Raw genomic sequence first — 16,399 nt, forward strand, 5'->3', positions numbered from 1 at the left:
AGAGAGAAAGAGGGAACTGAAAGAGATGAGTGAGAAACAGAGAAAGTGATGAGGATGGTGATGTTGTGGGTGGTGAAAGCTGCTGTGTGTGTGCACCACCACCATTGTGCCCCAGTCAGAGTTGGAGGCCAGGCCTGTCAGGGGAGCCCAGCGTTTCCCCAGAGACCAGCAGCCTCTCCTCTGGTATGCTCTGGAGGAAATGTGGCCCCGAGGCAGAGGGCAATGATGGATGGACATGGGACACCCTCACCAACACTAACCCTCACCCACAACTAAAGACACTAATAACTTGGATATACAGCACTGAGCTACTAGTTCTAATCCAGCTGTCTGTACAAACACTTCCCAAGAGGAGACAAATATTACAGTCATGTTCTGTCAGCTATGAGATTCTATTAAATATGATAAAATGTCAATTCAGGGCACATAAATAAAGACTGTGGCAAAGCTACCACACATGTAACACTGATTGGTATTTAGTGTAATAGTGTAAATCAAACCCATTTCAGATAAGCGATCCTATCAGCCATCAATAAGCCATCCATCAGTGCATCATAAAACATAAAAATGTGATTCTCATACTTGGCTAAGATATTTGGGTAATCATGAATCACTAAAGCTTTGAAAAGTTTCATTGTCTGCATTACACCACATGATCCCAAGGCTTGGATGTTGGTCAAATGGTGTTACAATAACTCACCTTAATACGGAATTAACCTGGTATTAAAGCACATCAAAACCAGATTTATGCACTGAGGTACCGACAGAGACAAAGCGAGAAAACTGACCAATTTCACTAGTCCCATTTAGTCTACAAATGAAACCTGGGAGTTTGAAACCAAACAGAGCAACAGTTTGTTGCCTCCCATCAGACAAACATTGATCCTGAATGACAAAATCTTTTTTTGGTTGCCTGGTGGGAATGGACGCCTGTAATCATAAGGTTTTATTGTGGTTATTTATCTCATGGCCGTTCGCCTGAGGTCCGGGGCAACCTTCTCCAAGCTATCAGTTTGTGTTAAAGGTTTTTGCTCCAGATAAAATACTTGTGTTGGCAACCGTAGCAACAATAAAAGTGCCGGGAGATAGGATCAATGTTGATTTATGGAGATGCAGTAAAAACACAAAGGCATCTGAGGACTATTGGAGAGCTTAGGCAGCCACAAAGTGAACTTTTCATGAACTACTGTACCTTTCAAATGGGAATCAGATTTAAAGCCCTAGATTTCACCTAAAACCATGATCTATTACCATACCTTAAGGGTTTTATAAAGCTTTCCATAGCATCCCTAGCACGTGTACTACACTAAAAGAGAGAGAAGTCAACCTTCTCATGTTGAATAAGACATCCATTTCATTTCAACCCTGTTTACCATCTGCACACCTACTGCTGCATATATTGTGGTAGTTGACAGAATGGTGTTGACACAGTTCTACCAGACCCTGTTAAATTTAGTGTCTGCAAAATGACTAAATCAGAAGTGGAAAAGGAGGCCCATTTAAATGGTAATGGAGGCCCATTTAAACACTTCTGGGGCTTTAGGTTTCCCCTACAACGCCAGCCATGTACATGGAATAGAATGGAGACAGACGGTAGCAGGATGGTTTCACAGAGAACTGACATTGTAGTAGCACTACACTGCCATCAATTCATCCGCACGTTAAAATGAAGAGAAAACTATCACGCCTAAATGTACGTTTGTTTCGCATCGTCTTAAACAAATAGTGAGGAGGGGGAAGAAGAGGCATCATGATCTATACACGTTGCCAAAGCAGCAGCCAAATGTTTAGCATTTAAAGGCTCTTACTAGTTGTACTTCTCTCTCAGGGGTATTGCTCAATGGTCAACTGTTGAGCTGCTGCTATTCTCCACTCCAACGCCACCTAGATATGATCGCCTGGTCCCAAATGTGTTTGCGCTGTCTTGCCAACTCTACCACATCTGGGACCAGGCTATTGAAGTAGGTTTAGATTCAATATGGCAAGGCAAGTCTATTGTACTGAATTACAGTGATTTAAAGAGATAAAAAGAAGAACCTCAAGGGACAAATTACACCAAGTGTGTAGGTCTACATGAAAATGGGCCACGCTGCTACTACAAAGCTCAATATTTGATGGTACACTGCTCACTCTATTCTGAGTAAACAAGTTCATCCCCATGTGTTCGAAATGGAACGATTACAAAATAATTTGACCTTTATTTAACTAGGCAAGTCAGTTAAGAACAAATTCTTATTTTCAATGACGGCCTAGGAACAGTGGGTTAACTGCCTGTTCAGGGGCAGAACGACAGATTTGTACCTTGTCAGCTCAGGGATTTCAACTTGCAACCTTTCGGTTACTAGTCCAACACTAACCACTAGGCTACCCTGCCGAATAAGACCATGCATGTGCCACTTCAACAGATCTCTATTGTGGTGGCAGATCACGCATGTTCACAGGTAGTATTGAATGGTTAGAGGTAACCCAGGGAGCAATGCTCAGCACAGGTACATATTCTCTTGAGTTCTCCAATAGGTTATCAGCTAGCGCCACCTGCTGTTCATAACTCAGTGTTACTCCACACAGGGATGCAGGGAATGTGGAGAAACACACCAGCGCTCAGGTAGGTTGTGATATTGCGGCAGTTGGACTACAGTGCCTCAGTGTGGCCAAAAATGAAACACCTTAGTTTTCATATCGTAATATGCCAATGCTGTTTATATCAAACATGCATTAAAAAAAACGTCAACACCGATATTTATTACAGCCTTTTACCAGCCATTTCCACATGTCGCCAAACGATAAAGAGAAGAACGCAAGGTTGATACCATACACACAAGCATAATGGTATGCTTGGTAAAGGATTCACTCAATTTCTCACTGACAGCTGAGCACTTGTACCGGAATACGTTCACTTACAGACCTAAGCTTAAAATGGACATGGTGCCTGGGCAAACAGATATGAACACAAAGGCCCACTACACTGTACAAACAAGGGACGTCTGCTATACTGTGTATAATAAGGTCAAGGCCAAGTTTAATTGAGACGCTTAAATCACAATTCTTTTGATATTGTATCCAGTATGTTTGTATTTAATGTTAGGTCCTCTGTGCAGACATGGGCCAATGAAACATTCATACTATTATACCATTAAGTTAAGTTATACCAAATGCATTTTTTTATTTTTCATCCTTCAGTTCAGGTTGCAACTCAAAAGCTCTATAATACATCCTCAGTAACATGTGTCAGTCATCTCCTACAAATAATTACAGTGGACAAAATAAAATACAAATTAAACACTGCAGAGTTGTCATAGGCAGAGTGTACTGTATAAAGCTGCAGTGAGCTCCTTAGAGAACAGAGTGATTGACTCAGCCTAGAGAATCTACAGTAGATAATGAAAGGGCTTCTTCTGCACGGCTTAATTACAGCGTACGCGATAAGATGAAAGGGAATGAGACATTTTAGGATCCCAGATGGGCTTTAAAAAGGAGTAGATTTAAGAAGGAGAAGATTTAAGTCCTGCACACGGACAGCATAGTCTGCTGGGACATAACTTAGTAATAATTCCAAGACCAGTCAGGCCTCCCCGTAGTGTAGAACCTTAATGGAGAGCAGAGGGCAAGTTCAGAGGGAGAGATATTCTAGTCAGACTTAACCCATTAGAGTCTAAGCCCGCGGAGGATGGTTCTACTAACCTATATGGAATTGTTTTAAGAAGGTCATAACAAGGAACATTTTGCTATTTGATTTGAAAATTTAAGATCCCTTGAAGTATCCCCCCAAAATATTTTGGGGCCTTACTGCTATTAGCCAATACAAACGCATTAAACAACAGATTCACTACATGGAACATATGCCCCCCCCCCCAAAAAAAAAAAATATCCGCGGGATATAAGAAAGATCAGGAAACATTGTGAAACTTTTTTTTACACATATTTAACCTCTCCATATATACTCCCATACATTTTCTTCAACTGGTACCGGGGGACAAGTCTTGAAAGGCCTGTGGGCGTCCTAGAGCACCTGCATGTACATGTTCGTAAGAGTCTCACCTTTCCACCCGTTTCATATTAGTGTGTAGCCCAATCTGTTTGGAAGCTACAGACAGAAGTTGGCATATCAGTTGTACCGACTTCCATCCCAAAACGCTTGTGGGGGTCATGGAGGAAAATAATAATAGTTTGTAGGTAAAACCGGTCAGACGCTACAGAAGATTTTATGAGAAAACTGATTTTCGGGATGTCTCTTGGACTGAGAAACACAGCTCTAGAGCTGTCACCTTTCAACGCAGATAAGGAAGTACGACAGGATGCGGTGGATTTAGAATAGAGGTCGACCGATTAGGATTTTTCAACGCCGATTCTGATAATTGGAGGACAAAAAAAGCCGATACATTTTTTTTTTTTTATCTGCCGGTTTAGGTTGGTATTTGTAATAATGACAATTACAACAATACTGAATGAACACTTATTTTAACTTAATATAAGACATCAATAAAATCAATTTAGCCTCAAATAAATTATGAAACATGTTCAATTTGGTTTAAATAATGCAAAAACAAAGTGTTGGAGAAGAAAGTAAAAGTGCAATATGTGCCATGTAAGAAAAGCTAACGTTTTAAGTTCCTTGCTCAGAACATGATATGAAAGCTGGTGGTTCCTTTTAACACGAGTCTTCAATATTCCCAGTTAAGAAGTTTTAGGTTGTAGTTATTATAGGAATTACTAGACCATTTCCCTCTATACCATTTGTGTTTCATTAACCTTTGACTATTGGATGTTCTTATAGGCACTTTAGTATTGCCAGTGTAACAGTATCGTGCCATCCCTCTCCTCGCTCCTCCCTGGGCTCGAACCAGGACCATAACGACAACAGCCACCCTCGAAGCAGCGTTACCCATGCAGAGCAAGGGGAGCAACCACTCCAAGTCTCAGAGCGAGTGACGTTTGAAACACTATTAGCGCGCATCCCGCTAACTAGCTAGCCATTTCACATCGGTTACACCAGCATCATCTCAGGAGTTGATAGCCTTGAAGTCATAAACAGCGCAATGCTTGACGCACAATGAAGATCTGCTGGCAAAACGCACAAAAGTGCTGTTTGAATGAATGCTTACAAGCCTGCTGCTGCCTACCACCGCTTAGTCAGATACTTGTTGCATAGAATCTGACTGAGTATACGCAGGACACGCTAGATAAACTAGTAATATCATCAACCATGTGTAGTTAACTAGTGATTATGATTGATTTATAGTTTTTTATAAGATAAGTTTAATGTTAGCTAGCAACATACCTTGGCTTACTGCATTCGCATAACAGGCAGTCTCCTTGTGGAGTGCAACGAGAGGCAGGTGGTTATAGCGTTGGACTAGTTAACTGTAAGGTTGCAAGATTGGATCCCCCGAGCTGACAAGGTGAAAATCTGTCCTTCTGGTGGGTTAAATATGTGTTCTTAACTGACTTGCCTAGTTAAATAAAGATTAAATAAAGGTAAAATAAAATAATTATTTTCTAATTAATTTTAAAAAATTGTGTCCAAAAATACCGATTTCTGAATTTTATTAAAACTTGAAATCTGCCCCAATTAAAATCGGCCATTCCGATTAATCGGTCAACCTCCAATTTAGATGCATCAAAACAGATATCTCTAGCTTACACTTTATGGGGATGTTTTTATTAGGCTAATTTGACAGACATCGACTCTAGGGGGTTAAATAGACCGCCAATGCAATGCATGATTGTTACTAGCATCTAACTGGTGCCATATCAGCCGATCCCTTTCTGAACTGGTTTCATTTTATTAATATGACTAATGCTGCATACAAGAATAGACTTTAGCTATTTGATGGCAAATTCCATGTGCTTTCCAAGTGGGCAGAGGGTATGTGAAACACTTTAAGCACAGTGCTTTTAATGCCAATTCAAATAGGTTGTGATATCAAATTACACTTGCAATAGAGCCTAGGCTTGTGTAATATACTGATTTAGTGGTCACTTCTATGGGAGAGAAACATACCAGTCTGTGTGCAGGTCGTCGATGACCAATAGAATCTTGGGCTTCCGTATGACAGGTTTGGCAGCTTCTGCCGCCGCCGCTGAAGCCTTGGCTGCTGCTGCAGCGTTCTGTGCCAACTGGGCGGTCTTCACCACACTGGAGAAGGAGCTGAGGAAACCCCCGGGGGTCGGGGCCGGGGACGAGCCTAAGGCCGAGCCCGGGGACGAGCCTAAGGCTGAGCCCGGGACCTGTGGTGGCAGGCTGGGGGGCGTACGCCTCTCTGTGGCTGGGGAGGCGGGATTGGAGGTGGAAGAGGGCGGGGTGGGGCGAGGCCCACTCTGCAGGTCCATCATGTAACCGTTGGGGAGGTTGGCCACAAAGCTGCTGTCGGACAGACGCCTGCGTAGGTAGTTCATGGTAACTGGTGGGTCGGTCGTTGAGGCCAGCTGGACAAGGGTAGACAGTGGGATCCGAGAGAGAGAGGAAGGAAGAGAGATATTGTTACAAATTTATAATAATGAACAATAATTTGTTTTCCCTCTGGCACAACACACAAATGATATATTCTCCTGTAACATTTCCCATATAAAATGCATGTGGAACAGAAGGAGTATGGAGCAGAAGGCAGCGTCACTCATGTCAGCTAAGCTCTCAAAGGAACACACTGTTCTATAAAACACAGCCAGCCAGCGACCAATCATTGATGAAGAACTAAAGTAGGACCCTGTTGGAACCACAGTGACGGCCTCAGACACATACATGAGCTATTGCCTTAGGTGGTGGGGAGGGGGGCTTTGTTCAATGGCTTTGCATATTGAACAGAGATACTACTAATAGGCTCATGTTAAAAGGGGGATTCTAGGTGGGATGGACTCGAGGGCCTTTATACAAGCCTACTTAGAGTCCCCCAATCACCTCATGCATTTTAAATCTAACCATCGACTATCTGCATATTAAACAGTTGGTACAGTACTAGGATAGGGAGTAGGCTCATGTCAGGAAGGATGTAGGGAGGGGAGGATGCACAATTCAAACCTTTTTGAGGAGACTGTAGCTGCCTTAATGCATTTTTGATTCCAACCATCAAAGTGCTAACAATCTGAGTTGCATACAGAGTGGAGGTCGTGAGATACTGGGCTTGATCCAAAAGAACGTCACTCAGATCGGCTGCACTTACTAAGAGGACGATGTAGAGGCGTGCTGATTAGAGTGAGAGCTTGCGTTATGACACTGAGTAAGCACCTCATGAATATATATTCATCTATAGTCAAAGAAGGGGGCTGTATGGGGGAGATAAGGCGTGTTATGGGGTGGGTTTGCGGACTCAGACACTGATGGATACAGAATTGGATTGTGTGGGAGAAAAATAGGAGTGAGGAAAGGATATGACAAGGCACTGTGGGAAATCAAAACATACATTTTCTAAAAGGCACTAGCTCAGACCACAGACAGCCTACAAGACTGCATAGCACACCCAGGGGCATAAAATATATTACAAACAATTACATATGAAATGTTCAATGGCAACTTGCCTGCACACGACATGTAGAATATGTTGCTATAGCAGAATACTGCATAGAACATGCCCCTCAAAGGACATATGTTTGTTCATTTTTCAAACCGTGTCAAAAAACATGTTTAGCTCGGCATTAATGCCATTGGCTTTTCAGGGACATAAAGGAAAAGATTGAATACAATTAATACGGAAGCAAATAGGGGCATTGAAAGGTGACAGAGATTACTCTGGGAGCTGTCCACTCTCGGTGGTGCTGAAACCATTAGAGCCCATCCTCAGAGATCCATCAATCCCCTTCTTTACACCACGACTGGTGCATTCCCCCACTTTCTCACCAGCCTTAAAGCAACTTTCCTCTCATCCCTCTGCACATACAGTATCTGATGCTGTTAAAGCCTTAGGGGCCAACCCTTTCTCTCTTTAAAGACAGACCGTTTCAACAAGCCCTTGCAGAAGTGAGGCTTATAAACCCCCCCCCAGGGACCCAACTGATCACCTCTCTCTTAGCCTTCTCTGTAAACGACAGATGGTGCAGTACCAGGCTAGGCTCTAAGGCAGGCAGCAATGGTTTGCATTGCGCTAGGGAAGGCAGTTACGGTAGTCTCTCCTCTGTAATTAATGGATACAGCAGGATAATGCTAGACTAAGGCAATGTTAAAGACGGGGGGGGGGGGGGGGGGGGGGGGGGGGGTCTGTGTTGATGCATGGTGACGATAATAGGGTTGATGGCATCAGGCGATGGGCAGACCAGGAGGACCACAGGCCATGGGTGAAAGGGGTACCTGGGGTGGATTAGAAGCTCTGACCTTTTGAGTGAGTATCATAGAAGAATGATGTGTAGCACTGCTGAAGAGGAATGGTGCCCTCATACCCTCCACACAAGGCAAAGGTGACTCACAGAAATAGTCCTGAGGTGTTCTGGCAGAATTCGTATGTGAAGGGATGTAGATATGAACCTAGAAAAGTCCATCTTGCTTCCAAGTGGGTGCTGGAGCATATTTTCCATATTAAAACCACATGCAGTGAGCAGAGGGAGCTTGAGCGTCTTCCCTTCCGTGCATCTAGCATGTTAGCGGCATTACAGAGCTTGTATTATTCATGGCGATCAATGTGTCGGAGATCAGGGATATGGAGCGTTATATATTGGGTCATTACTTAAATGAGGGGAAATCACAATGGTGGGTAGGAGTACAGCTGACTGGGACTTGAAAGACCCTAAGCATTGTGGAGGATAACAGTTGTATGGGAATTGCATTGCCTGTAACAATATGTGAAAAATACCATTAATAACGAATTAACAGCAGCACATCTAAAAGCAATCTAAAAAGCAAGAGCATAACGATACAATGGGGTTTGGGCCTCTAACAATCAGCTTTATATTAATAGCTCATCCAACTTTAAAATTACACATGAGCACACTCTTACCCGACCCGTACGTATCACACGTTTCTGGTCCACAAGTACTTAGTGAGATAACTGGCACAGCAGTCGCTTAGCAACCAGTTCCTTTTTTATGACTAGTCTAAAAGGAACTTGGCACGGGATCAGAAGAGTGTGATGACATACAGTATTTGAGAGTCATCACGATACGTCAACCACATGGCATGCTATAGGGTTACCAACGAAGAGTCAGCTGTTTTATTCTCACTAGTGCCATCTTCACCGAATACCTTTACCACCTTATTATTAGTCATCATGAAAATAAAGTGCATTCCGGAAAGTATTCAGACCCCTTGACTTTTTCCACATTTTGTTACGTTACAGCCTTATTCTAAAATTGATTAAATAAAAAAAAATGTTCCTCAGTCTACACACAATACCCCATAATGACAAAGCAAAAATAGGATCCTAGAATTTTTTGCAAATTTATAACTAAGAAAATACCTTATTTACATAAGTATTCAGACCCTTTGTTCAGAGACTCGCAATTGAGCTCAGGTGCATCCTGTTTCAATTGATCATCCTTGAGATGTTTCTACAACTTGGAGTCCACTTGTGGTAAATTCTATTGATTGGACATGATTTGGAAAGGCACACACACCTGTCTATATAAAGGTCCCACAGTTGACAGTGCATGTCAGCGCAAAAACCAAGCCATGTGGTTGAAGGAATTGTCCGTAGAGCTCCGAGACAGGATTGTGTCGAGGCACAGATCTGTGGAAGGGGACCAAAACATTTATGCAGCTTTGGAGGTTCACCAGAACACAGTGGCCTCCATCATTCTTAAAATGGAAGAAGTTTGGAACCACAAAGAACATTTTAATCCATTTTAGAATAAGGCTGTCAATGTAACAAAATGTGGAAGTCAAGGGGTCGGAATACTTTCCAAATACACTGTACTTTTGATACAGACATTTGAATGAACAAATGTATTAAATGGACTGGGTTTACTATGTGTTTAAAATGTAACTGGAGTTAAGACTGCACTTACACAGGTAGCCCAAATCTTATATTTTGCCCAATTATTGTCAAAAGAGGTGATCAGATTGGCCAAATCCAATTAGTGGAAAAGATAGTTATTGGGCTGCCTGTGTGAACGCAGTCTTAAACATAAATCATAGTCCACACAGTAGGGGTGTGAACATTTAAACGTTTGAAGGAAATTGGAATCGTTAATGTGAAGCAAAAATTCCTTACTGAAAAACAATGTTTATTTCTACAAAAGAAATGCAGAGAAAGTCAAGCGATGGAAGCTAAATCCTGTATGGCAATACTTTGAGAAGTTAAATGAGAAGAGAGGTACAGTAATGGAAGTACAGGTGCAATGCTTAACCATCTTAACCATCTGAAAGGGACCCAAACCGTTGCAGGCAGCACAGCTTCATTGTGAATTCAAGTGGAATTTGATTAATTTCTTAACGTTTAAAAAGGGGGAAGAAAAGGCAGTAAGAAAATGTTTACATTCGTCACATCCCTAGTCCACAGATGCTGACATGAGATAGTCCGGCTTCCCATTGTGACCTACAGTAACTACATGCCTGAGACCATCATACAAACTTCCTAACTAATGCAGCGCCATGTACTCAACTTGAATGTGCTGACAGTTGGAGAAATTGCTTGAGTAGTGCTGAGAATTTGAAAAGTATGAAAGCCAACGGTCCAATATTGTAATAACCTGCTGTCTGTAAGCGTACACGTTTTGACTATGATAGATGCTTTCGTCCTTGATGGTAATGGATAAAGTCATTAACAGCTCAAGATTCCCTGCTCAATTTCTGAAGGTCTTATCACACAGCATGTTTGGGCCGGGCTGGGCCTTTCTCTGTATGCAGCCTTGGCTTGGCAGCAATGAGGCACAAGCTCTACAAGACATGAGGGTCACTACCACTGAGAAGCATTGAGGGAGTGTGATTTAGTGCACCGGACTATGGCCCATGATGTCAACGTGCAAAAGCAGTGAGGGAGGAGCGCCCTTCGCAAATTGAACACTAATCTACACCGCTTGGTCATGTTGTCAACGTGGCAGCATGATGCATCATTCAGAAGCATACATCTCATTGGGAAGGCTAATAATTTTTTTTGAAAAATGCTTTATCTAAAGCTACCAATTTTACATGTGGAAACACAGATAAGAGTCGTAACACCCATTATTGCAGATTGTTCTGAATGGTTTCTGTAGTTAGAAACAGATAAGACACGAATTCCTGCAACATTATTTTGTTGAAAGGCAATTTGAACTCAAATTGATTGTACCCAAAATTGGCCATTTCAATTTCTAGGATTCATATAATATTCATTAAATATAATATCCAACATCCAATTTCTTTTTGGGTGTAGTTACCCTTTAATGCAAGTCTGCACCAGCAATAGACAGTTGTTTGGTTAGCAATGTTTTTGTAGAGCTCATCTGATTGCAGAATACGCAAAACAAATCGCCACTGAATTAATGCAAACAATCATGATATCATTCTGCCTGGTAGGCATAAGCTACTTAGCAGTTAACATTTAATTTAAAAAAGGTTTTTGGGAAAGCCTTTCCATCTCTACCAGAATAAAGTTATCAATCATTAGCATCAATGCTACACTAAGGGCAGACAAACGCGTGCACCGCAAACACACAAGTGCATTCCTGTGCCATTTCAGAAAGTTGCATGAAAATATGAAAATCACTGATGCATGTTGTTCATGTCTTATGATTAACTTGGTCAAATGAATACATTTCTAATAAGGTCAATACATGTTTTTAAATTGTTGAATTCTGTTTTAATTTTAAATGATTCCATGTCTGCATTTGCCGCTACACAGATTTTATTGGGCCCTATGTATAGTGTTTTGCAATGGTATTGGTTTAATAAATGTCACTAATCAAACATAGATATGTCCTAATAATTTCATTGAAAAACATGTGACTGGTATGTAATGGTTTATAATTGTATTAATTTATTAGGATTGTCAAAACATTGAAGCCACTTGCCCATTTTCCATCACATTTTTGGGCTTGTAGGAAAAGTCTTCATATGAGAATTGCACCATAAGGACAGCCCTCTTAGACAGCTGCTATTTGCTGGACTATTGGGTAAAAGTTGGGTTAAAGCAATAGGTTGCTAAGAGGACAAACTGAATTGGTTTCATGGAGGACTGGCTTAACTTGAGGATGACCACACTATTTTCATCATGAGCAAAAGCCATTGGTTTTCTACCCAAATTTGCATTTAAAAAAAACTTTGATCCATTTAATAAACTCAAGAGAACTAGCTAAATTGATGAAAGGGCGTAGCAGTAACAGCAGTATCTAGTTGGCAAAACCTAGTACCTTCACAGTAATTTATAGGGGGAAATGCAAGCGACTTTAATGGCTAATTTCTCTGAAGGGGGGAAAACTCAATCATCAAATTCAGTGAGAATACATTACGTAGTATGAATAAACAATACTCCAAGCCACAGAGTCATACTACTTGTTAAACACGGAGAACTTGCCTTTGGTGTAAGATTTGGGAAGTCTGTGGGTGGATTTTTATTTGTATTCTCACATCTTAAATCATTACTAAAAAGATCACCAAATCGGATGTTGGGCATTATATTTATTGAATATTATATGAATCCTATAAATGTAAATAGCCAATTTTGGTACAATCAATTGAGTTCAAATAATCTTTTAACAAAATAATGTATTCTCTTATGTTTCTAAACACAGAAACAATTTCAGAAATCCTCTTGTGCTTTGAGGTAGAGCCACATTTCTCATTACTACACGTGCTTAACCTACATCACTTCGCCATCAGTCAAAACTGGGAACCTGGCTCATGCCCGGGAAGCAGCCCGCTTCCAAAATGAATGCAAGCGACACCAACCCGATTCACCCAGGGTAGGCCCGGGGCATTAATCAAATCCCCTCATTGTATCATCACCTCTCAGCCACCTAGAGAACACAGAGGGTGGTGACCTTAGATGGCCTATCAGCCTTCCACTACAGTGCCAGGGCTACACAACCATAGGCACAAACCACTTAACCAATCCCTCACCACTTCATCATAAGCGACCAGTCCTACAGTTAGGAGGCAGAAGAGGATACATAAATATACCTAAATGCACATCAACAGTTCTCTCCTTAACTAAAGGATTTTCCATTCGTTTTTCATGGACTGCGATGTATTTGTTTTGTGTGTGTGTGTATAAAATACATAGACATGGATGACGTCATTAAAAGCTTAATATTCACTGCTCAATGTCTTTGTCTTATCCATGGAGGGGTTTACACAGCATGTTTGGGGCTGGGATGGGCTGGACTGTGCATTTCCCTTCATGCAGCCTTGGCCTGGTAGCAGTGAATGAGGCAGTGGCTCAAGAGGGTCAATCAGAGGTATGGCATCATCATCACCTCACAGCCACAGAAAGACATAACAGGTGTCAACCTCAGATCGCCACTTCCTGCAGATGGCCCATCAGCAGGCAAGTACACAAAAGGTTTGTCTTATTGTACTTTCATTTGCAACAAGGACTAGCCATCAGCATTTCTATATTTACTGCAAAAACAGCTAAATTGGGCAAATATCCAGATCAGCAAATTAAACATGAACAGCTCTTCATTAGACTGAACACTCCCAGCTATCTCAAGGAGAAGCTATTCAATATTGAATGGTGTTTATTCACCAGATTATGGCTTCCTGTTGAGATTGTCAAGAATCCCAGATCAGAGCCTAAAGAAAGACTCACTAGTACCGATTTTGTCTGTGGTACATAGCCAATAAATTCAATTCAACATTTTGGATTCTCAGACGGACTAAAGAATCAAGGGGAAACACTGGCAGAGAGGATCCAGGCTACAGCTCACTAGCTATCTAATCAGTCACAGGCTGACAGCACATGCACAACGTTGAGTTAAATCAGCAATGACAACATCTATATACATGGATAGGATTCTATAGATAAAATATATCAGCATGTTCATACAGCCTTCAGTAGCTTAATAGACAAACTGCATGATGATTTACAGTCTATTTTCCTATCAACTTGGAATGAAAAAGAAAACAGGAACCGTGACATTTTCAACAAGTGCGTTCACTCGCTCGGCATAAAATAGCATTATTTTGGTATATCATATCATTTTGCTATACATAATTGTATAAAACATGCCAAATATGTTGATGCAGAGGGTTGGGATTCACTAAATACAAAGAAAATCTGATTGATAAACCCAATTAGGAACGCAGGTGCGTGTAACAATGTCCTAGCTGCATGCTGGAATTCCCTTTTCAACCCAAACCAATCAATAAATCACAAGATATTAATGAACAAATTATTGCCGCACACCGTTACCGACTACCCGGTACCCCGTGTACTGTCGCAAGCAAACAGCCCTGACTGCAACGCGCTAATTAGCCTGCGCAAATAAATATAACCAGCGGCTGAAATACGCTAACGTACTCGAAGTAACCGTTTCGTTAGTATGGTGAATGATCCATTTCAGCTGAGAGCGGTGGACCGAGAATTTAAAAAAATACATGCACAGAGACACCACATTGAACTACGTTCCGAATCAATTTTTCTGTAATGGTTTACCTGGGTATCTGGTAACACAAAGTGTTTGGATGATGCTCCCCTTGCGCTCGTGTCACAATCCTCACCAGCTCGCGCTTCAGAATCCACCAGTCTCCTTTGTATCCCACAATGCATGCTGGGAGCTGCAAAATGCATCCATTCCTGAGATCCCCTGGTTACCTCATTGGTCAATTAATTTGTGGTATTTAATAGCATCCCTCATAATTTCTTTGACTTGTGGAATATTAATATTTAATATTTCCAGGATGTGGCAGCATTGAATTTTCAGTTCAGACAAATAAAGTGCTGAGAGATAAGAGAGACTCCAGGTAGGTGTTTTATGGGCTACTTCCAGGGAAGCCCTACTTCCTTGCACACACACACACACACACACACACACACACACACACACACACACACACACACACACACACACACACACACACACACACACACACACCACAGAAAAAACACAGAAAATATTTATATTAATTTGGAATCATATATATTGTATAGGCTTAGTAATTATTTGGATTTCAGACAGAAGTAATACTTTCTGTATTGTATATTCTTGGGACACCGATGTGTTTTAGCCTATCCAGAGTCAGACCACAATCTCTTTATGGCAAATATTAATTCAATTACCTTTGCAAAATGATGCCCTCCACAATTGTAACATACTTGTTTACTGTCTCAATGCTCCCTATCCCAGACACTCTTAGACAAAAAGGCTTCTAAAAAGTCTTCTGCAGCTGACCCCATAGGATAACCTTTTTTTTTGTTCCAGGTAGAACTCTTTTGGGGTTCCATGTCGAACCCTCTGTGAAAAGGGTTATACATGGAACCAAAATGGTTCTACCTGGAACCAAAAGGGTTTTTCAAAGGGTTCTCCTATGGGGACAGCCACAGAACCCTTTTTGATTCTAGATAGCACCTTTTTTTCTAAGCGTGTAGTGCCAGAAAACCTGTTACACAAGAGTACACTTCACCACTACTTTCAATGATCATTCCGGGATTGAATGAGTCAAAGCTCTAACTCTCAAACTTAATGCCCTTGCTTAGTGCTGTGTAATAACTAATAATGACGCAAAGTCCTGATTGTTATTATAAACATTTACATGTTTCATTTGTATTGGGGAAACACCTCTTCTAGTAGGCTATATGAAAAGACGTTGCCTCATATTGGAAACTTTTTTCATTAATTAAAACAATGCTGACTGAATGAACTAAAGCCTAAATATTGGAAAGTGTATATGCTAATTCGAATTTAGTGAGCAGTTCCTTGCTCCTCCTTCCAGGGAAAAACACAGTACATTCACAGATGCTGACTCCCATTGATTCCGTTATTAAAAGATATCATTGTCCCTATAAGCAGACTAATTCATTTCAGGCATAATACAAATATCAATTGCTCGTTGGGTTGATAACAGGGGCATTAGAATGTAACTATTAAACATTCAAAGAGTTTCAATGTCCATTGCATTTGAGCTTCATAGCAAGTCAGTGGTTTGAAACGTTTCAAGATCATAGTATTGGTATGATGCAAGAGGCACAGTGTGACTTACTCCCTTTATCAAAGTCATGCAGCATTTGTTTTTAACGGCTTGATCCGAGGGGTTGTCATTTCTTTGTGAGTGAGCGTTCAGAAGTTCAGTGACAACAACAACAAACACTAAATTGATTCTGAATATTTCAAATGCAACAACTATTTGATTTAATACCCAGACTGCAACGTTGCGAGCTTCTGCCAAAGTTCAGCTTTTGATTTCAAAGCCCTTTTGACACCCAGCCCACTTATCATTTTTTTTGTCGCTGTAGTCGTTGTGTCCACTGAAATTTACCACATCAATCAATAGTAGACCACTGCCAGAGGAGACTCTTTAATGAGCATATTAGTTTAAATGATTCACTGCAGAGGGAAACCA

At 41.2% G+C, this 16,399-nt stretch overlaps 1 protein-coding gene across 1 annotated transcript in view; it reads right to left on the reverse strand.

Annotated features, from left to right (window-relative positions):
- LOC109896789 (synapsin-3) overlaps positions 1-14,619 on the reverse strand; it is a 121,733-nt gene extending 107,114 nt beyond the window's left edge. The window contains exons 1-2 of the mRNA XM_020491142.2: positions 14,496-14,619; positions 6,002-6,426 (exon numbers count right to left, since the gene is read on the reverse strand). Coding sequence (XP_020346731.2) covers positions 6,002-6,426; positions 14,496-14,609 — 539 coding nt within the window. The 5' untranslated portion in view covers positions 14,610-14,619. The remainder of the gene's footprint in view (positions 1-6,001; positions 6,427-14,495) is intronic.
- Positions 14,620-16,399: the final 1,780 nt, after the last annotated feature.

The sequence above is a fragment of the Oncorhynchus kisutch genome, linkage group LG9 (assembly GCF_002021735.2).
Source record: "Oncorhynchus kisutch isolate 150728-3 linkage group LG9, Okis_V2, whole genome shotgun sequence".
NCBI lineage: Eukaryota > Metazoa > Chordata > Actinopteri > Salmoniformes > Salmonidae > Oncorhynchus > Oncorhynchus kisutch.